Here is a 21,177-nt window from a genome sequence, read left to right as displayed (position 1 = left end):
GTATTTTAAATGTTTACTGCAATCTTGAATAAAACAACCACACTCGTCACAGGGTGGTGATTCCAGTAGTATAAACACTTGGAGGTAAGCAATTACTAGTGTATTGAGTTTGTATTTTCTGAATACAGATGTTTGGGTGTAATAATTTTTGGAGTTTATCATACATTTGTCAGTTTCCAGGGAGGAGTTGTCTGTTAAAAATCTTAAAGGAAAACGGCGAGAAAAAAGATTTTGATTCTAAAGTTGTAAACAAAAAAAATGCCGGGTCTTGTAAAACGTTTATAGTACAGTGCTTTATGAAGACATATTCTTAAGATACATTAAAGTTGATCGTGTTCCACTTCTCAACTTGCCAAAATGTTCGAGTCTATGAATATCAAACATGTGTATAAAATTCGAGAATGTTTAGGGTAGTAACAATAAATGTCTTTCCGCCATGAAAAAGGAATTGCAAAAATGAAAGAGGAAGTAAAACAGGTTGTTTATGCTTGTCGACGTATTGTACATCTCAATGTCTGATAAACTACTGTAGATGTTGTTCACCTGAATTTCTCAGTTTAAGTAGGGATTAGAAAGTATCTAATATACATTGATAGCTTATTGACATTAATTCGTAGATGTACTTAGTTAGCCTGGCGGATACTGCTGATATTCATGTAGGATGTTAATATATCATTAATATATGTAGAAATGACGACACGATGTTGACTTCTATACATAACACATTGAAGGAATCAAAGGATATTTTTTTAAAAACGTTTTTAAATAATTTCATAGCAAATATATCTTTTTCAAATAATATCTTTCCATATTAAGGACTTTTAAAAACAAAGACATCATCACAGCAATAAGTCTCAAATTTTCTTTCAATTACTTCTTCCTTTCAGTTTTTATAACCAACACTAATGATATTCTTCAATATCCTTTAATTTTACTTTGTTTTTCGTTTTTCTGTCTCTAAGTAAGAAAAATAAAATGAATTCAATAATGCAATATCTCTTATATACTTAATCACTTTCTTGACCATATATTTTCCTTTGTACGAACATTTTGTGCTTCTCTTTAGACCAATGTTTACAAGTATACATAACTATGACGATCATGGATTCCTTTTCACCAACGTTAGTTACCTGCCTCTTCATTAATGTCTCTAACTTTTTCATCGTTTGAGGAATCCAAACTATGTGAGTACATTTTCTATCAGTTTGAGTTTATAATTAAGAACAATGATTTTTTTTTCAATGACAATTTAAAGTTTTCATTCCCATAGACGGGCACATAATATGCATTACTTGTAGAAGAAACACTCAGGGGGGGGGGGGGGGGGGTATAATACAATGAATTACTTTCTATTATTTATATCTTGACTTAAACAATTTCAAAAGTTCAACCTTATGATTACAATAGTTGATAAAACTTGGTCACTTAGAAACTGCTTCTTTTAAGAAAAAAAATATCTATACCGCATCAAATCAAGCTCTTATAACATTTAATCATCAGGTACCTTTTACGAATATCCGAACACAACTTGATTAATACAAATGTAATCGATTATTAATTTTGATCACTAATTAAATCATTTCTGTCATATTTCTGCAATTTCTTTTTTCTTGTTGACAAAAAAACAGTTACACAAGACAGCTACACAAGACATTTGATAATCTTCGCTTCTGTGCTGGGTTACCTTATACTGGTATCACTCTTTGCAATTGTTGTATGGTATTGCCTCGCAAAACCCAAGTCAAATCAACATAAGAAACCCGAACCGACAAATGATACAGGTAAGAAAACGCGTTTTGGTCCCGTTGTATCGCATTTTTTTTCTATGTCGACGTTTTGATATACTTGCTATCATTCATTTAATTTTAACCAAATAGCATTGCCAGTTGTTCTCGTGATCTTTATTGTAATAATAGCTAAAGTACCGAGAATAAAGTTCACGTATCCTCAATGAATGGATTTAAGCATATCAATCTGTCATTTTTAAAAAAATTGCCAGACATTGCAACGCCTATAGCGACATGTCAACTTTTTTAATGTAATGTAATCGACGAAGACGTTCATTAAATTCACCATGGACATTATAATAAGCAATATTCTTTCTTTTTCTAGATCTGCAGTTCCCTTTCGTCACCTATCCTGCACAATCGGAAAGATACACCAGCGCACTCGATAATTTTTGCAGTGTCGATATAAACGAGTATGCACCAGCTACAGACATGTCATCCTTGGGTACTGACGACCGACGATCAGTGGTAGACAATGAGTCTTATGTGGATCTGAACAATATGCACGTGCATTTCGATAACGCTGGCTACGTCGAATAAACACGCCATTTAGAACAACGATACTACACAGTATTTTTATTCTATGAACTATGTTTTGTGGCGAATGCAAACATGATGCAATTAGAGGCGTGTTCGACAGAGCGGGTACTCGCGAGTGGTCGCCCCAATATATTCCCTTTAGCTAATATACTCACAACACAAATTTCGGCTCGTTATACTGAATACGTACTGAATAATGTACATGTATAAATAATGTATCAAAGACACCTAGAAATTGATTTTTACTTGTTTATGTACATGTGATAATTTTAATTAAACAGCTATACGACTAAGGATTCGCCACATCCTACATGTATACAAGTATAAAATGCATTAAACTCGTACAATTACTTGTCTTTGTATCAGCTACATTGATATCAACATTGTTACTTGTAAGATCTTACATTATTAACTTGTAAATTTGTAAAATTCAAAAATTTTGTTTTTAAACGTGTATTTTCAAATAATTTTAAAAAAACCCATATATCAATATGACAACATCGAATTGACTGTTACACATTTCGATAAACAACACTGGTTACAATAATACTGGTTTTTATAAGGGGATGCATGGTTAACAAATTAAGCATAAGATCTGCCTTAAAGTTTTAAATGTGATATATCTGGCCATAAACTTACCATTTTGTAAAGAATAATGAATATTATAAATTAATTTTTAAAAAATACTTTTCTTTAAACAAAGTTTTTCACCTTAATGAGATAAATTTCATTTAAAATACGTATAATTATGTGATAACGACCATTCAACCCCCTAACGTGGAATAACACACCTGGAAAAAGTCACTCAAATTAACAGGAATTTTTTTGATAATGAAAGATATAATGATACTTAAAATGTACAAATGTCAAATAACCGAAAAATTTTCAGTTTGGGGATAAAAAAAAAGAATATCTAAAGTAATTATTCCAGCAAGTAACAACAAAATCCCCTGCGGGATTCGAACTCGGGATGTACGGATCAAAAGTCCGACACTTTATCCACTCGGCTATGGAGTAAGTAACATGTTCCAGTCCATGAAATCCTTTTGATAAAACGAAATGTCGTTTCGATCAGCGGTCAGCCATTTTGAGATGATGTGTTATTCCACCTTAAACGGCCTTCAACATTGCGAAGACATCTCAGTGATGGGGACAGTCTGTCTCGCATCAGAAAGAAAAAAAACTTGTTACTTTTTGTCTTCTTTGTCAGGCACAAACACTTTTATACATGTATGATAGTGGTATGATTTTTCTTATTAGAAAAACAAAACAAACAAAGTGGCTAATATAATCGTTTATGTCTGTATTAGATTGTTAGTTAGGATAGTCTGAAAAGAATGTACATGTATAGTTTGTATTGATATTGCATTAAAACCTGTATTTTTTTTCACAAATTTTGCGTTCTTATTTTCAGTTTATATACCGGGCATAATGTCTGACAGAGTTTTTAACTTCTTACTTAGCTGACTGTTTCATTCCCGACTTAAGAAGAATAAATTATGGTACATTTCACACCGGGTTCTTTAAATACTTATGTCCGACATTGCACATTGACGTTAAAGGTATTATCGGGCAATGGTTGAAGGTACGTGTTTTGACCTCGATATACATCTACATGTATGTAAAGGCTATTGATATAATTTGTTTCAAAGTTTATACTCATCGTAAAATACAGTATATGTATGTTTTCAGATTTGTGTACTAAACTTTTCTGACTGTAACAAATGTAACTATGCTCCAACGTTTGAAACAAACATAGGTACATTTTTTTCTAATACATAAATATGCATAATTAACAAAGTAACACAGTAACTGTTTATTCAATCATCCTAGTTTTATCTTATGAAATTATCTTTATCCTCAATGTATACAGGTCAACAATACAGGACGAGGGAAATTTACATGTAAGGATACAATTATTAAGAAATCGTTACAGATATCCTCTATCCTGTTCCATGCAGTGGACATTTAAAAATTGCCCTGATTACGTTACTTCTGAATGAATTATTTGATTATTGTTGCCTGTTTAAAGGTATTAAGATTGATCTACATTCAAACAAAATTGTAGTGAAATCAACCATGTTTTACTATCGGTCCAGATTGTTCTCCATTACACTAGTACTAAAAAAAATGATTTATGTAGTACGTATTTAATTACAAAAGATGCACTGGGGGTGCGCATTCCATATTTGAAGATTGGTTAATGTTGTGAGAAGAAAATTACTTACGAATGAATTTAGAATCAACTCAAATAAGTACGGTTGGTCTTTTCCCCTAACGGCTACTCCCTGCTTCAAGGGGAGTAATAAAGAATAATAAAGAATTTTAGTTAAAAATCTTTGTTAATAGCACTGACCTTATATATAACTGTCAAGAATTTCCCAAATGTCCCCTGAATAATATTTTTGAATATAATTGCCAAATAAATTCCTAATGATGTTAAGATACATGACTTGAAGTCTTTCGTTCGCGTAATACTGATTTTCGTTCACATTGATAAATCACATGTATACGTCCATTTTATGGTGATGGAGACATCATTTTTACTACCTCTAACCGGGTCAGTTAATTGGTGGCTTAATTGTAAACTAGCTGTACGGGCGCATGTGTTAGTTTTGTTAGTTCCAATTATTAAGGTTCATGAGTTGGTTGTTGTTGTTGTTTTTGTTTTTTTTTTTTTTTTTTTTTTTTTGGGGGGGGGGGGGGTATAGTATAAATATAACTTCAATATAACTTTAATTTTACTCCTAATTTCATTACTTTCATACCAATTTTTTTTCGTGCTCCCAAAAAGTGCAAAAATATGTAAATTTAAAAAAAATAGATGCAGCGAGAAAAAGTGGGGGGGGGGGGGAGGGGAGGGGGTGGCATGAATGGCGTGGTATACCATTGTGCCATAAGGCAGCAATTTTGTATCGTGCTATGACCATGCAACAACTAATTATAAGTGTTGATACTGCATTAGTAGAAATAGAAGAAAACAGGACTTCAAAAAATGTCTTATTTACCAGTGCAATTCTATTATGTATCCCAGCTCTACAAATTATTCATTTTAAGTATGCGTTTAGTCCAGTGCCACTCTCTACCATTGTTCTTTCTTTTCTACAGACAGGAAAAAATGGTTGTTTCATCGTTTGTGTTGGTAATCAGCGCCATTTTGACCATCTCACTCCGATCTTTAGGAGTAAAAGATCAAAATACATGTATGTTATATTGAATCGCCAGAGAGAGAGAGAGAGAGAGAAAGAGAGAGAGAGAAAGATGGAGAGAGTTTAAAAGAAAGAAAGAAAGAGGAGAGTGAGAAAAAAGAGAAAGATAAAGAGATAAAAAGAAAGGATAGAAGAGTAGGAGAGAGAGAGAGAGAGAGAGAGAGAGAGAGAGAGAGAGAGAGAAAGAGAGAGAGAGAGAATCTCTTAACTTTATATATTAATAAATCTTAATTATAGATGAATTCGGAAATGACTGCCTTTCGTTTACTGAAGATCTTAAGGAGGATGACAAAAGATACGTTAGGTACAATGGAAAAGATGTAGATTCCTACTGCGATTACTTCAGATTTAGAGGAAGAGATGATGACACTTCAGACAAGTATTCAGTCTGTGTGACTCCGCTTTATTTCAACGACTCTGACTGTGCAGTCGAAATACAGATCAAAACATCTCTCAGCGGTGTCACTGAAAACGTGTGTATAATAATTTAACCAAAGATTTCTTCAAAGTTTATAGTACTGTTATTATTGAAAATCCTATTCAATTTAGTCATATCTTCGTAATATATTTTTTATATAGTAAAATATTCACTTTTTTCTATATTGCATATGAGAAAGAGAAGTAAAAAGATGGATAGAAAATAGGTCGTTATTTTTATTGTAGAAAATAACATGTGATAGAAACCAAAGTGATAAATATTGCGGACCTAAAGAAGAAGCACTGTACATAGTTTTTAATGACCGTTATGGCAGACCAACATCCGGTGCCAGTTTTAATCTATGGATCACTGTTAAAAGGAAATCTGACTGTAAGTAAAGATGTTTCATAAACTGACATATGAAATGGGATGTAGTTTTACCTATCCGTCTGACAGATCTTTTGTCTGACCAAATATCTCGTATAATGATGTGTCTGTTTTCCATCTTGTCTGTCAATCTGTTTGTTTTTCAGTTTGACCAGCTGTTGTTAGCTTAAAGGCAATGTCAACTCATTTAGTAATAATTAAAACAAATAGATATTTACAGCTTTATATAAGAAATTCTTATATTACATGTACTACCTAATATTTCTAATAATTTTAATTATTTTAGCTTCTGAAAGTCTTGTTCACCTCGACCGTGTCGAATCTTGATATACATGTATTTGGATGTTTGCCCTGGGACTTCATTCTCTCTTACACTTTTCCGAATTTTTTAAAAACTAGATAACAGAAACAAAGGGTCAATGTTTGGTGGTGGCATGTGGATTATCATTGGTGCAGGTGTCCTTGGTTTGATCACTGTCTGTATCATCATCGTCTGCTGGCGAGTGTTTAGACAGGTTTCCTGTCCGAATTCTAGAAAAAGATCTGCTAGTAGACACAAGGGTAAGAATGTATAATTGATGTAAAATATCATAACGATTAATCACAATTTAATGGCATCCGTGTATAATTTTAACTGTTTTATATATATGCTTGCGGCGGGTATCACCCATGCATTTTAGTTTTAAACATTAATTTACATTTATTCAGTGTCTTTGATATAATGTTATATACACATTTGACCTAAATTTTCAAATTGACGAATTTATTTACTTACTTAACACTTTGAACCATTTCCATCTTACCTGTTGCTTATGATAACGACACACCAAGTTCTTTTTTTTTTTTTTTTTTTTATACAATTTAGTACTGCAAACATGTTTGTTTTGCCTCGGACTAGAATGTCGCGACGTCATTGGATGAAACGCGTCACGTGGCTGCCTTACAAATTTCTTTAAAAGGCAAGCGTCAAAATTTATAGGGCAACATGGCGGACGTAACGTTATTTGTACTGATTTTCTACACAAACGTTTGTTTACATATCAAACTTTAGGTCCTCGACAAAACAAAACACTTATCAGGTTTGTTACTGACTGTTTAAAGAAATTTGTGGGGTCGGTAAAGTCCATAGAAGGCTCGGCTCCGCCTCGCCTTCTATGGACTTTACCGACCCCACAAATTTCTTTAAACAGCCAGTAACAAACCTAATAAGTAATAATGTTTGGTTGGTGCAAAATATCCAATGACATTAATGAATACTTTGGTTTTGTTCTAAAAATTTGAATTTACCTGGTGGTGGTAAATATAAAACCTATGACTGTCGAGTTGCATTAATATTTTCACACGTCCAACTTGACCGATATCATGATATTTTAAACCTTTATTCTCAGAACCACAAATAGAAATCGAACTAGCTATGCTATAGAGAAAGATGATGTTCTATGCCATCCCAGATTTCGATCTCTAAAATGTGCTCATCCAATGGGATCGATAAAGAGTTACAAAGACAAAGACAACGTGAAAGCAGAAGTTTGATGCACCACAAGTGAAGAAAAAAAAACCCCGCAAAACAAAACAATACAAAAATGACGTCGTTGATGTCAAGCAAACCACATGTTAAAAAGACAACCGAAGAAGCATTTAGCGGCCATCTTTGTTCCTTCTCACAAATGTTCTTGGATTAATTTACGGACTTTGATTTGTATGGGATTTTATTAGAATAAAACTAATTTTCTATGTAAGATCAAGATTACAGCCTAATATGCTATCGACATGGTTTTTATTTTTATGAGACCAAATAAATCAAATTTTACAGGTATAAATAACCAATCGATTTTATCTAAAAAAAATAGCATGCTAAAATGTTCACAAGTGTTTTCTTTGCACCGTGTTGTATTGTGTGTTTTAGTTTGTATCCAATTACATAAAACGAAGCGATGTTAGAGCAAGCTGTTATTTAGATCTGATGCAAAACGAAAATAAAGCGTGAAGCTATAATTACATATACAAACATGTAGATAAGCATTATCCTTCTTCCAAAAACAGAATATAAAATTAACACTTAACGCGACTGAATAGTCAACATCTAAGACAAGAATTCTTTATCCCTACCTAAATTGTTTTCTGCTCAACTAAAAGCAATCTTTTTATTGTAAATACATTAATTTATGGAACATCTGTACATAAAATTAGCTCTTCATCTACAGGAAATAAATAAAAAGTCCAAAATGGCCACAACAATTCGGCTGTCTTAAAAAGCGGTCACGCCTTTCCTTTTGACAAGAGAATCGCCAACCAGACCATCTTCTATCACAGCCTCTGTTTTCTGTTTGTAACCTGTTAGACCGATCGCAACTTCTCTCGCTTTTTCGATAAACCTTGATAGAAACGTCCGAGAAAGTGCGTTTGCGAATCAAAGTAACTTGTACATTATATACTAGTATGTTGAATTGAGTTTTATTTACCCCATTATAATTATATATCTGATATCGCAGGATGAAAAGTCAGTGATAACTTAGGATCATCTTTTTAAAAAAATATAGGTGAGCTAGAACTGTACTCGATTTTATACACGCAAAGGATGATTTTTGATCAATTGGGTTATTTTGCTGAATTCTTAAACGTTTCATTCTGAAGAAGAAGACAGTATGCAGAACCGGGGGGGGGGGGGGTGCTTTATATATATGGTAAGGTGGAATTGCAGTTTTATCGGCAATGGCATGTTAAAATTTGTGTATATACGTTAAAGTAAGAGATATATTTTAATGTATATTAATCCTTATATCTAAATAATACACTGTGCACAGACTTTTATCTGTTAGTATATTTTCAAGTTTTTTTAATTCTGAAAATAACAACCATCTAACAGAACCATTTGCCACAGAAATCGTACATGCCGCGTCGGTAGGGTCATAATACAGCCCTGGCTGAATGTCGCTACTGGCCTCTGAGCGTCTCTCTCTCTCTCTCTCTCTCTCTCTCTCTCTGCATAAAAAACCAATCTTACGTTCTTTGACGTAGCAGATATATACATGTACAGATTAGACGTAACATTTCCGTCGTAAATGTCGTTTCTTTGCTCGGATTTCTTCGTATGGAAGATTAAAGCCAAGTGTCGTTTCTTTGTTTATAACTATCTCAAAAAAAAAAAGAGATAAATAAAAATAGTAATACTAGTATCACAGTGTAGCGCTGCAACGTATCAATCGCCCCTTTGTTTTTCCGACAGACTCTAATTTATCCTGTGTTTTTTTTTATTTTAGCATGGCCGAATTAATAGGATGGTGTGTAACTGTAAGGAACTATATATTTAGCAATTAATCTCTACAATCTTGGCATTTCATGTCCTATTTTTTTTTCTTGCACGTTTATGTGTAGGTAAGACAGTTAAAAAAACATGTACATACAGGGAATCAGTGCTCGTTTTTAAGCTCAGCGATGATGTAGAGATATTTAGACAAGATAAACAAGGGTTATCCTCTATACTGGAAAGTCGAGAATAAGACGTAATTCTGATATTCTTCTATATAACATAATATATACATATTTACTGGCTATGAGGACGATACAGGTAGCAAGTCAGGTAAATAAGTATTTCACTATACCGAGGAAAACTTTATTTGTCGGCGATGTAGAATTTCTTTATGGTAAACACATTAGAGTTATCGGACTTTGAAGTTTTATAACGTTAATGGTTTTCCGTGATTTAAATGAGGGAAATCGAATGCCGCCGGTGAATGGTCAGATAGAACGGTATCTATTTCACAGTTACATGTAGATAAAATATGTCCACATGTAGATCAATTTAAAACAGGCTAAGACAAATGTCACACCTGAAATACTTTATCTTGTTTAAACAGACTTTCCACCCCCTTAATCCATCCGCCGATGCTAGGCCGTACAAAGGTACCTGGCGCTAGATGTATTTGATAACATGGTTAGAGGTATGTATAGTGTATTTTTAAGAATATGTCTGTATGTAGATTCTGTTAAAAGAATAGAAATCGAACGTTAAGGCCAAAAAAAATTAATGATTTGTTTCTCAGGCACCGCCGCATCAGTAAAATCATCGCCGCATCAAACTTTTTTATCGTTATTTTTCCGGATTTTTCATATCTTATCATTGTCGGTTTTCTCTATTATGGATTCAATGTAAACAAACACTCAGAACAAATGCTTGTCTCTGTCAGTGAAAAACGTTATTTTATCTGAAACATCTACCCAGTGACCAACCTAGGGGGGTACCTGGGCTAAATACAAGTTTATGTAAATATAATTACTCGCTTTGTGGTCGGTAACTTCGCCAGAATTTCCTCAGAAAGAGAGGTTGAAGTTGCACTGTATTCTGAGTTCACGATCGTGAAAGTTAACCCCAAATGCAATAAAATGATAATAATCTAATTTAAAATACATTTTCATAGCCTAAGTTAACCCCTGTTGTGATTAATAACTAGCGACTGTCTTATCTTTAGAGGTTATAAACACGGTTGATGCAACCACATACTGTGCACTGGAAATTACAACCGATGTGTATAACTTTAGGTGTTGGTATTACAATTAGTTGGTAACTTGTAATTAATTAAGAACTCTGCCTAGTTAGTGCTAAAATATTCATAAAACCGTTTGTCTACAGTTATCTATTCTGACTACTAGTATATGACGGTAGTAATTGGGTTCAAAGGGTTGACTAATACCTCCAAAATACACTTAAACACATAGACTGATTTTATTTGTCATTTAGCCAACACAAATACGAAACATTTAAGCTACAAAATATATGAATACACATAATAAATTAAATTGTAAAAATTAGATAAGATTTTAAATTTTTTAGGAGTTGTTTTATTTTTAATTGACTTGCTTCTAATCAAATTCAAATTAAGGTTAAATCTAAGCCCCCCTCTCCCCCCCCCCCCTTTTTATTTTGCAAAGTTTTTAAATTTACCTTGAAAGATTGAGAAGTTGGATTCAGAAACACACTACCCCCCCCCCCCCCCGGTTTAGGAATTTCATGATTTTGGGGGGGAAAAAAAGTTTGTTTTTTTTTGTTATTTTTTTGAAGCATAGGTATTGTCCCCCCCCCCCCCCCCCCCCCCCCCCACCCCCCGGATTAGGATTTCCATGATTTTGGGAATTACTGTTTTCTCAATATTTCTGAGGATTAGTCTAGCCCCCCCCCCCACTTTTAATTTGCTTCCGACGCCAGTGAGCATTATGCCATTGTCAAAGAATGGAAGTCTACCTGATTTCTCAAATGTCTCCCTATTTTTCTTTGAGAAATGTCAGAAGTGAAGTCTCCCTAAACTAAGTTTGCTCTGGGTTGGTCCCTGTTAACACAACCACTGAAATTTCTCTGCAATCTTCAGAAATTGAAGCCTCTGTGATACTGCATAGAAGCAGGAATAAAGGACAATTGTATTGTTTGAAAATTTTATGATGACTAATTTAATTTTCCTTGATTTCTGTCCTCAAGGCACTGAAGATTGATAAGAAAACACCCCCAAATGAATGCTTTATTTTAAATTTTTATATGCGCAGTACAGTTAAGGCGGTCAATAAAAATATGGGCAAATGTTTGTGATGAAAACACGTATACTTTAGTTAAACTGGCATGTCCTTTTTAAAATCAATAACAGTCACTCAAATGCAATATATTTCTAAAATATATATATAACAGTACAATATTTTATGTTCATAGTGGTCACGTGATATGGCAGTCGCATGGTACAAGCAGATGTATTTGTGGTTTTGAGGTCATTTAAAAAAATCAATATTGCAAGGGCATAATCATGTCAAAATTCACAACTGAATTATGAAATAACTTGATGTTATATCGTAGATTTTGAAAAACGGTGCGAACTTTTTAAGATAAGAATATTTGTTAGTAGAAACCGTAATTTATAATGCATATGTTGAATAATTTTGAAGGTCACAGGGTTAATTTCATTAAAAAGTAATTAATTTGTAAGATTTTACAAGGATCGTAGAAGTTTTTAAGTTACATAGCATATTTCAAATTCACATGTAAAAGTTTGTCGGGATCAGGTAAGTGTATGCCCTTGCAATTAAGTGATTTATTTAGGTACTCAGATTTTAGATATACGATATTTTATACAAAACCGAGGTGGCTTCTTTATAAGATGCATACTTTTAACAAAATGAAAATAAGACTATATAGGTATCATTCTACTAATAATAATTTTAAACAAAATATTCATTTATACTTTTCCGTTAATGTATGACATTTATTTTTCTTCGCTATAAAACTGCACGATAGCCTTCAATGATTTAACTTAATGCGTCATTTTGGAGCATATGACGTCATATTTTGTAGTACAGCGAGAACGACATCTCGCTTATATTTCAGTGTGTAGGATATAACGGACATCAAAATTGTAAGTAATAGCATTTGTTGTTTTTAATTAAAAGATTAGTATAAGTTAATTTTACTAATAAATAGATTAATAAGTGCTTTCGAGGTTTGTAATATACTGTGATGTCATAATGCACATTTCCCGTACTTTTTGTCTGAACGGAGTTTATTGACAACCTTAACTGTGCTGCGTGGCAAATTCAACTGTAAAATGCCATAAGAAGTCCCTTATTTCAGTTTAGACTTCTGTTATTACTGTGAAGGGGAAAAATGGGTGGCAAAATGAAGCAGGGGCACAAACCATTTGTCATTTTTGTTCATCTGCAAAAACTCAACCTTTGAAAAGGAAACAGAAACAGTTTAAACTAAAAAGAACAGATTAAAACAAATGTTTAAACTTTGCCAATGTATGAGCTTGATGAATATCTGCTGATGAATACACAAATAAATCATAAAGTATGGGTTGCCGTCATTATAAATTTTGTCTCCAAAAAAAAAAAAAAAAAAAAAAAAAAAAAAAAAAAAAAAACCTGCCTGCCTCGTCAAAATTTCAAAATTTTGGCCCGAGAAACTAATGATTATTTTTTTTTGGCCTAAGATATCGCTACATATAAAGTACATATATACTGGTTTATGGAACGCCATAGCTGCCTTAAGATCAATTTCATATTATATGAACTGGTATCTTATTTATATGCAATAGTAATATCATTATATGCAGTGGTAACATCATTATATGCAGTGGTAACATCATTACATGCAGTGGTAACATCATTATATGCAGTGCTAACATCATTATATACTATTATATCACCATTATATTCAGGGGTAAAATCTTTATATGAAGTGGTAACATTATTACGTTATGTCGTAAGATCATTATGTGCAGTAGTTTATTCATTATATGCTATGAATAAATCTTTATATGATATGATAAACTCATTTCATACAGAGCTAAACTCATAATGAACTCTTGTTCAATCGTTATGTTATATGGTACACTCTTCATGTGCAGTTGCAAAATCCTTTTATGCAGTGCAACTTCTTGACATTAGGTGATAAGTTCATTCTATGCAGTACTAACATCATGTTATGGTGTATTAAAACCATTATGTATGGTGGTAAAACCTTTATGTATTGTGGTGAAAGCTTTACATGCAATTGTAAATCCTTTATATGATGTGACAATTTTATGATATGCCTGTTGAGTCATTATATTATGAGGTCAGTTCTTTACATGATGTGATCATTTCATTATATGGAGTGGTAACTTCTTTATATGCAGTCGTAACTCTTTATGATGAGGTTGTAAACTGGTTCTCGCTGAAAAGTTTTAATGGGGAAGAGGTCCAGTTTTATTTTTAAAAAGATGCCGCGTTCGTTGTGACGATGCACATTTCCTGGTCAACTTGTCGTTTGTTTTGAAGAGAGAGAGAGAGAGAAGGATAAAATCAGAGGAGTCTTCTTGCGCGGCAAGAAAATTAAATCGATTTTCTCGGATGTTATCGTACCAAAGTGACCGCCAGATGTTTTCTTCCGTCACAGTTACCTAGCGAGCGGAGTGGCACGATACCTTTCCTCTTTTTATATGCAGATTGGGGTTGTTTTTAATAAATACTAGTTTATTTTCAATTAATTTTCAGATATTTGATATGGAACAAGTGTACAGGAATTTCATAAGCGTTGGGGGGGGGGGGGGGGGGGGGGGTTCATAAAATCAAAGTACTGAAGAACTGACGGGAGTTGATTTTGTCGATGTTTATTTATTTTAAAATCAATGAGATGTTATTTTGCATGACAAGTACATGTAATAACATGTAATTTCTAATTTGAATTACGCACATTTTTTAATATGAATTTTTGGACTTCTTCGACAAGAATGAAGAGAAACCCTCCATATGAATCATGTTAAATAATCTTTAAACATAAAATTAATTCAATCAAACTATGTATCAGTAATAGAAATATTTTTCGAAAATTGTATGGATCCAAGCAATATTAAACTCTAGTCTCGTTCAACAAACGCTCGGCTGACACCGTAAATCTCCGACAAGGATTTACGGAGACAACCGAGCGTCAATTTGAACGAGACTATATTGAACTCTGGCGTAGGAATACATACGACTACAAAAAATATTTAATTTGTTCGTACCAATTAAAATCTGACTATTTTTAAGGTATTTGTAAATAAGTTTCCTTGAAAAACAATGCTTTAGCATACATTACATCGAATTTATCAATTATTTTCAAGAACTAAGTCTTGTCAGGAGCAATGATTTGTGCTGAGGTCCAAACACTGTTTCACTTTCGGTTTGTCTGAGTAACTGCATAGGAGAGTTGATTAAAATCAACTCCCAAACATAACAAGTGTTTTGAAAGTTGAATAATCTTTTTCTTTTACGACGATCTTTATATATTTTAGATAACGGTATTGTAATGTTCAGCTGTAATTTTCTTCTTTTCTTCCCAACAGAACCAGTAAGATGCCTATAACGTTATCTTTATCGATCACCATCCTCTTGCTCATTTTATCGCACGTAGCTTTAGTGTCTGGATATGGGACCACATGTAAGTATATGAAGACACAATTCCACTGATAAATGACAATATTTTATGTACATGTACCGGTCTGTATTTCTCCATAATGAGGGAGAGAGAGAGAGAGAGAGAGAGAGAGAGAGAGAGAGAGAGAGAGAGAGAGAGAGAGAGAGAGGGAGAGAGAGAGAGAGAGAGAGTTTCTGGCTAGTTGCCAGTTTTTACTTATTGTAACATCTAGCATTTCTTCTCAACTTAGATGAATTTGGAGAAGACTGTTCCGATCTTTCTAAAGATGTATATGAGAATAGTGAAAAATACGTTGAATACCATGGAAAGAAAGTCTCTTTATCTTGCGACTACTTCAAATTCCGTGGAGAAGGGGACGATATTTTAGACGAGTATTCAGTGTGTGTCACTCCTCTTTATTTCAATGACACTGACTGTGCAGTCGAAATAGACATCAACACATCCTATTCTGGCGTCACTAAACACGTATGTATTCACATGCATCATACTATCAATTGATATATCTAGCATCAATTAAAGATATTTTTATAGAAGGATTTGTCATTACTTTTTGTTTGTAGTCTTTTAGTAAATTAGAATTATAGCACGTCTTTGTCACGGATCCGGAGCAAAAATCATCAACTGTATCTACATATGTGAGAGAGAGAGAGAGAGAGAGAGAGAGAGAGAGAGAGAGAGACACAGAGAGAGAGAGAGAGAGAGAGGTTTTTTTTTCTTAATTATAAGCTTATAACTTTTTAATTTAGAGAATAACATGTACTGAAAACAAAAGAGCAAAGTATTGTGGACCGCAAGATGAAAGTCTTTATATAAAGTTCAAGACCCGGTTTGGCAGAGATTCGAATGAAGCCAACTTTAAATTAAAGATCACATCGAAGAAAGAATATGACTGTAAGTAATAAAGTTAAGTACTCTGATAAATAAACGTTTTCTAAAACTGTATTCACCGCATGTATAATATTCATTCCAATGTAGGTTTAAAATATTTAACGTGAGAGAAAATAAAAGGAGTCTTTGTTGTACTTTTTCTGACCCCTTGTCGTTTTTTTTATCCATCTGTCCGTCTCCTTGTCTGTCTGTGTATCTCTTTGGTAACCAAATATACGTTTTAATCTTCACCTGAACCAATGAGCCATTTTTGATTAAATTTAGAACAGTAACGTTTAAAACTGAATTGTGTATAAATAAACAGTTAACATTGTAAAAAAAAACAAAAAAACCTTATACATGTACCCCCCCTCCCCCTCCCGAAAAAAAATCAAGATCAACGCAAGGTATGTAGGGCACTACTTGAGAAATCATTGTTGAAACAACATAGTAAAGATAGTATATTGTAGTTTCAATTATGTTTGTACCTGAACTCTGTTCCGTTAGTATTAAAACTCCTAATTTAGATTATATGCAACATCATAGGTAAAAAGGAACATTTCTTTTATGCCCTAATCTTCTTAGTATGGTGGCATATCAACATATTTATCTTGCATGTCGACATATTTGATAGAAAAATAACTTGCACACAAGGGGCAGAGATATGCCACCATATCTTAGCTTAGAACACTGTTAATTTGATTTAGACGGTTACTATCTAATTTAAAATTCTCTAATGGTAGATGTATAATTGCTACACCATGATTGACTTATTGGATAAATAAATATAAAATAGATGTAAATGAAATATTTATAAGCACCACAAAAAGCAAATGGTTGCACGCATTGATTAAACAAGTCATGACTGTTGTTAAATAGAGAAAGCACTAACTTAATGCCATGTATTATGAATTCGTTTGACGTCATGCACACTCCACATTTTACTTTGTCAGTTTTAGACACAGATGATAGCGTAGATTATTCAGCTCTGGTGGGTGCCATAGTTGGTGGCGTCATCAGCGGCCTCGTTCTCATCACAGTGTGTATTGCTTTAATTTGCTGGTGTGTGTGTAAACGGAAGCAATCCCCGGGGAGAGTTGTCAACGCAACTCAGGGATATATGGGCAAGTATTTAAATATTATGAGTAAATTACAACCTCTGGCCAAGATAAAATAGCTTATCCCGTATTATTAATTTTCTTCAGCTTATATGTGCTTTCTTGACTTTTGTTTCTAACATGTAACAAAACACGACATTTTAGTAAATTTTTTTTTTAATTAAGAAAAGTGTTGCAGGAATTTTTCGAAATGTGTAAACTTATACATCTTTGTTTTTAAGTTTACAAATATAATGACATGTATATATATATATATATATATATATATATTATATATATATATATATATATATATATATATATATATATATATATATACGTACATGACAATAAATAATTCATATCTACATGTATGCCGATATCTGTGTTTCAATACAATCAATTACAATAACATGTATAAGGATCTAGAATGATGAGTTGTTTTTCCTTATTCAAAATTCATCGAAATTTTATTTACCGCATTTTACATTTTACATTATTATACTTTCATGTTGAATACTGAAATCTGATTGGTTTAGACGCAGTTGGTAATCAGTTCTATTACCCTCAGCGTTAGCAACACACTTGGCAACGGGTAACACAACGAATTGTTACATGCGCGTAAATTATGCGCGTACGGTTCGCCGTAGAATTCATTTCATTTCTATCTAAAAGCAGTGAAATTTTCTTAAAAAATAAGACATTTAGTATAATAAAATAAATAGTGCCTGTTTGGAAGGGTAACTTAAAATTAACACCCCTCGAAAACCATTGTCAACCTCCTCTTCGCGTCGGTTGACAATGGTTTTCTCGAGGTGTCAATTTCAACAGTTACCCTCCCAAACAGGCACTATTTATATAATGGGATTCTTTTTTTAAGGAGGCTGGGTGGTCAACAGAGTAACCTTTGAACCTGTCTAAAAATTTTATTTATGATGTGTTTTACCATTCACTAGGATTTAGTAGAAAAAATCCAATTATAAATTATTAAATTTAATTTTTGACCCTATGCCCAAATCTATATACAGAACTCTTTGTCAGAATGAGGTAAATAAAGCCTAAAGATAGCCATGAACGTCCCACCTTCCTAGTAGTGGTAGAGGGAGTTATCACATATGCAATGCTCGTTTGTAACTGGGTTTTTTTCTTAAATTCTCGTTTTCTTTCTCTCGCAAGACAGATGAAAATTTGTATTATATCTCGATATGAAAAAGAACACGAACTTTGAAGTTTATGAAACAGATTTACATGTATCAACTTGAACATTAAACCTTCTGCAAACTCTTTTCTCAGTTTTATGAGTCTAGCTGTGTGAGACATTTTTAATGAACAGGTGAAACAAAAACACAAATCTTAATAAATTGCCTTAAATCATTTTACATGTGATTGGATTTCGAGATTAAAACAACAGTATCCCATTTTACGGCAAATTTAAGAATGTCGAAGCAGAAAAAATGCTATAACTGAAAATAGATATGATCATATATGTACATGTAGTTTTTATTTGTTTGATTGCCTTGATACATTCATCAGAAAATTACTTTTCATTTTTTTCTTTATGTGCTAGCATTATGATGTACATGTATATGGAATAAAAAATGAAATAACGATGAATGTAAAATATTTTTGCAAAATGAAATATAATATTAAGTGATTTTTTATGCTTTTCTTGGTCTTGCATCTATTGTAAATTTTTTTAATTATGAAATTAAAAATGAACTAACTAACGTAAGATGTCTTTGTAAAATAATTTATAGGTGAAAATTATTCTTGATAACATTTAATAACTAAAGTTTTACTTCAGTCTTTAATTGTCAGTTACAGTAAACCCATATGTGGCCCATGCTGCCCAAACACAACAGAACACAATGGCGACGCCCTCCAGTATTTCATCTCCAGGCGTTTATCCCATGACAGCATATTTACAACCAGGGAGGCTTGCAGATCAACAGACACATGGAAACAGTTTTTCCGATGCACCACCAAACTATGAGGCGGTGACGGAGTCATCATCCTCACACGTTTGTGACACAATTCAAGAATCGTCCATACCGCCAACTAATGACGAAATCGTTCACAAATAACGTTAAAATAAATGAATGTCTTTCTTCGGTTAAAAAAACGATGCCTTGACAAGGAATTATGACTTGCACATTCCGGTAATAGTCGTTAATGTTTTATTTTGCAAAAACAAGTTAAGATTAAAGTTCTAAGTCAAAGAAATGGGATGAACTAGTTTAAATATTATGTTAATTAAAAATCGATAATACTTTGGTTTAATATTTATGACAGCTTTTAAAAATTGCATATATTGAATGCATGTAACATTTATGGAGTTTAAGAAACTTCATGGTAAACATGTTAATGTCTTTCAAATTTGTCGCAGCTAAATTAACCATTGAATAACAGAGCGAGAAATACTCTTTCTCTTATTCAAACAGGGTTTCCTCAACTTTTTAAGGGTCCTATACTTACATTCATTCTCATCCTATGACAAGCTTCCATAAAACTGTAAAGTTTTGATATAATGTCTTCTTACACAAAATTATTCTTTTAAAGGGGGGGGGGAGGTAAAGCATATATTTGACAGAGTATATGTTTATAACCTCACTTTTGTATTTTCCCCCTGTTAAAACTAATTGAAAAGGAATAAATGACCATAGTGTCATGTTTCAATAAAGGGAAAATTCAATACGTTCCACAACCTAGCCATTGACGTCATTCGAATGTGGAGTTCAAAATTTTGATAGTTACCTTTCCTTTGAAACTATCCTCTTTTATCAATTATCAATTTAGGAATACAAAGCTTTGAAATAGAAATCCAACAGTTAAAATTTCTTGCCCTAATTTTATCATTGCTAATTTGTAGACATTTATGTGACATTGACACATTAGAGTAATGAAACGTCAAAAATGAGTTTGATTTTAATATAATAATCATAAAATTACAATACATAATGCCATATTTTGTACAAAACAATTTAAATTATTCGAACTTGAAGCTCAAAATTTGGATACTTATAAGTTAACTTTCCTTTGAAACTATTCCTGTCATTAATATTGGAATGTAAAGTTATCAAATAAAAACCAACAACACTGGATATATGTTGCCCTGAATTTGTCATCGCCAATTTTAGAAACTTAAGTGACATTGCATTGATGCATAAGAGTAAAAAAGGTCATAATTAAGTTTGATTTGGATATAATTGCCATAAAATTACAATATATATCGCCATATTTTGTATTTATTGCTCACTTTTTACTACCACAATGGTCTGTTTTGAAATGTGCAGTTTTTCGAATAAATTCTAAATTTAACTGATCCCGTGCATTTTTCTTTTGTAATCTAATTTAAAACTGTTACACAACTGAAACACATATCAACATGCTTAGTTTGAGTTTTGTATTCATTCTAGCACCATTTAAAATTAGCATTTATTACAAATCTAATTGATCACTTTATTTAAACCTTTTAATGATAACTCAAACATGTTTTATATATAATTCATGCTTTCAATTCAAAATCTAGCATTTATTCTATTCGATAACTATGTATAACAGATAACGAGATAGGAGCGATTGCTATGTATAGCAAAAAGCAAGATGAAAGGTAAAGTTCTATTCAGATTAAATTAGATTTGACTAAATTTATGAGTATCCTCAATTTCTTTATATTTGCAACAAATCTGATCTTTTCTTATTATCTTTTGACACGTTTTTCCCTTTGAGAGAGAGAGAGAGAGAGAGAGAGAGAGAGAGAGAGAGAGAGAGAGAGAGAGAGAGAGAGAGAGAGAGAGAGAGAGAGAGAGAGATTAACGATGTAAATGATTTATGGAGCTTTTAATGTTTTTACTGTTACACGTAGGTGATATGATTTTAAAAAAATGAACTACAAGCGTGCAGTTTTGGAATAACTTTTGGAGGGGGGGGGGGTGGG

At 32.7% G+C, this 21,177-nt stretch overlaps 2 protein-coding genes across 6 annotated transcripts; both read left to right on the top strand.

Annotated features, from left to right (window-relative positions):
* Window position 1: 1 nt before the first annotated feature.
* LOC105338062 (uncharacterized) lies at window positions 2-8,458 on the top strand. 3 transcript variants are annotated; one of them, XM_066081727.1, is made up of 8 exons: window positions 2-1,184; window positions 1,629-1,781; window positions 2,113-3,912; window positions 5,436-5,530; window positions 5,774-6,009; window positions 6,200-6,344; window positions 6,741-6,902; window positions 7,730-8,458. In XM_066081727.1, the coding sequence occupies exons 4-8, from the start codon at window positions 5,446-5,448 to the stop codon at window positions 7,762-7,764; spliced, it is 663 nt and encodes a 220-aa protein (XP_065937799.1). In that variant the 5' UTR covers window positions 2-1,184; window positions 1,629-1,781; window positions 2,113-3,912; window positions 5,436-5,445; the 3' UTR covers window positions 7,765-8,458. The 3 variants fall into 3 exon arrangements, with proteins under 3 accessions (XP_065937799.1, XP_065937798.1, XP_065937797.1); XM_066081726.1 differs by lacking the exon at window positions 2-1,184 and having other exon boundaries at window positions 1,533-1,781; XM_066081725.1 differs by lacking the exons at window positions 2-1,184; window positions 1,629-1,781; window positions 2,113-3,912 and having other exon boundaries at window positions 5,290-5,530.
* Window positions 8,459-10,132: 1,674 nt separating this feature from the next.
* Window positions 10,133-20,562, top strand: LOC117682812 (uncharacterized). 3 transcript variants are annotated; one of them, XM_034451239.2, is made up of 6 exons: window positions 10,133-10,282; window positions 15,185-15,279; window positions 15,506-15,741; window positions 16,023-16,167; window positions 17,103-17,267; window positions 19,059-20,562. In XM_034451239.2, the coding sequence occupies exons 2-6, from the start codon at window positions 15,195-15,197 to the stop codon at window positions 19,322-19,324; spliced, it is 897 nt and encodes a 298-aa protein (XP_034307130.2). In that variant the 5' UTR covers window positions 10,133-10,282; window positions 15,185-15,194; the 3' UTR covers window positions 19,325-20,562. The 3 variants fall into 3 exon arrangements, with proteins under 3 accessions (XP_034307130.2, XP_034307131.2, XP_034307129.2); XM_034451240.2 differs by having other exon boundaries at window positions 17,097-17,267; window positions 19,065-20,562; XM_034451238.2 differs by having other exon boundaries at window positions 17,097-17,267.
* Window positions 20,563-21,177: the final 615 nt, after the last annotated feature.

Source organism: Magallana gigas, chromosome 4, assembly GCF_963853765.1.
Source record: "Magallana gigas chromosome 4, xbMagGiga1.1, whole genome shotgun sequence".
Taxonomy (NCBI): domain Eukaryota; kingdom Metazoa; phylum Mollusca; class Bivalvia; order Ostreida; family Ostreidae; genus Magallana; species Magallana gigas.
This window is presented reverse-complemented; position numbering and strand designations above follow the sequence as displayed.

Bases quoted from the DNA above. Each gene is read 5' to 3' on its own strand.
- LOC105338062 (XM_066081725.1), top strand. From the start codon at position 5,323: ATGTCTTATTTACCAGTGCAATTCTATTATGTATCCCAGCTCTACAAA. The intron at 6,010-6,199 runs GTGTGTATAATA...TTTTTATTGTAG, and splicing joins TCAGCGGTGTCACTGAAAAC to AAAATAACATGTGATAGAAA. The intron at 6,903-7,729 runs GTAAGAATGTAT...CTTTATTCTCAG, and splicing joins ATCTGCTAGTAGACACAAGG to AACCACAAATAGAAATCGAA.
- LOC117682812 (XM_034451238.2), top strand. From the start codon at position 15,195: ATGCCTATAACGTTATCTTTATCGATCACCATCCTCTTGCTCATTTTA. The intron at 16,168-17,096 runs GTAAGTAATAAA...TTACTTTGTCAG, and splicing joins ATCGAAGAAAGAATATGACT to TTTTAGACACAGATGATAGC. The intron at 17,268-19,058 runs GCAAGTATTTAA...TTTAATTGTCAG, and splicing joins CGCAACTCAGGGATATATGG to TTACAGTAAACCCATATGTG.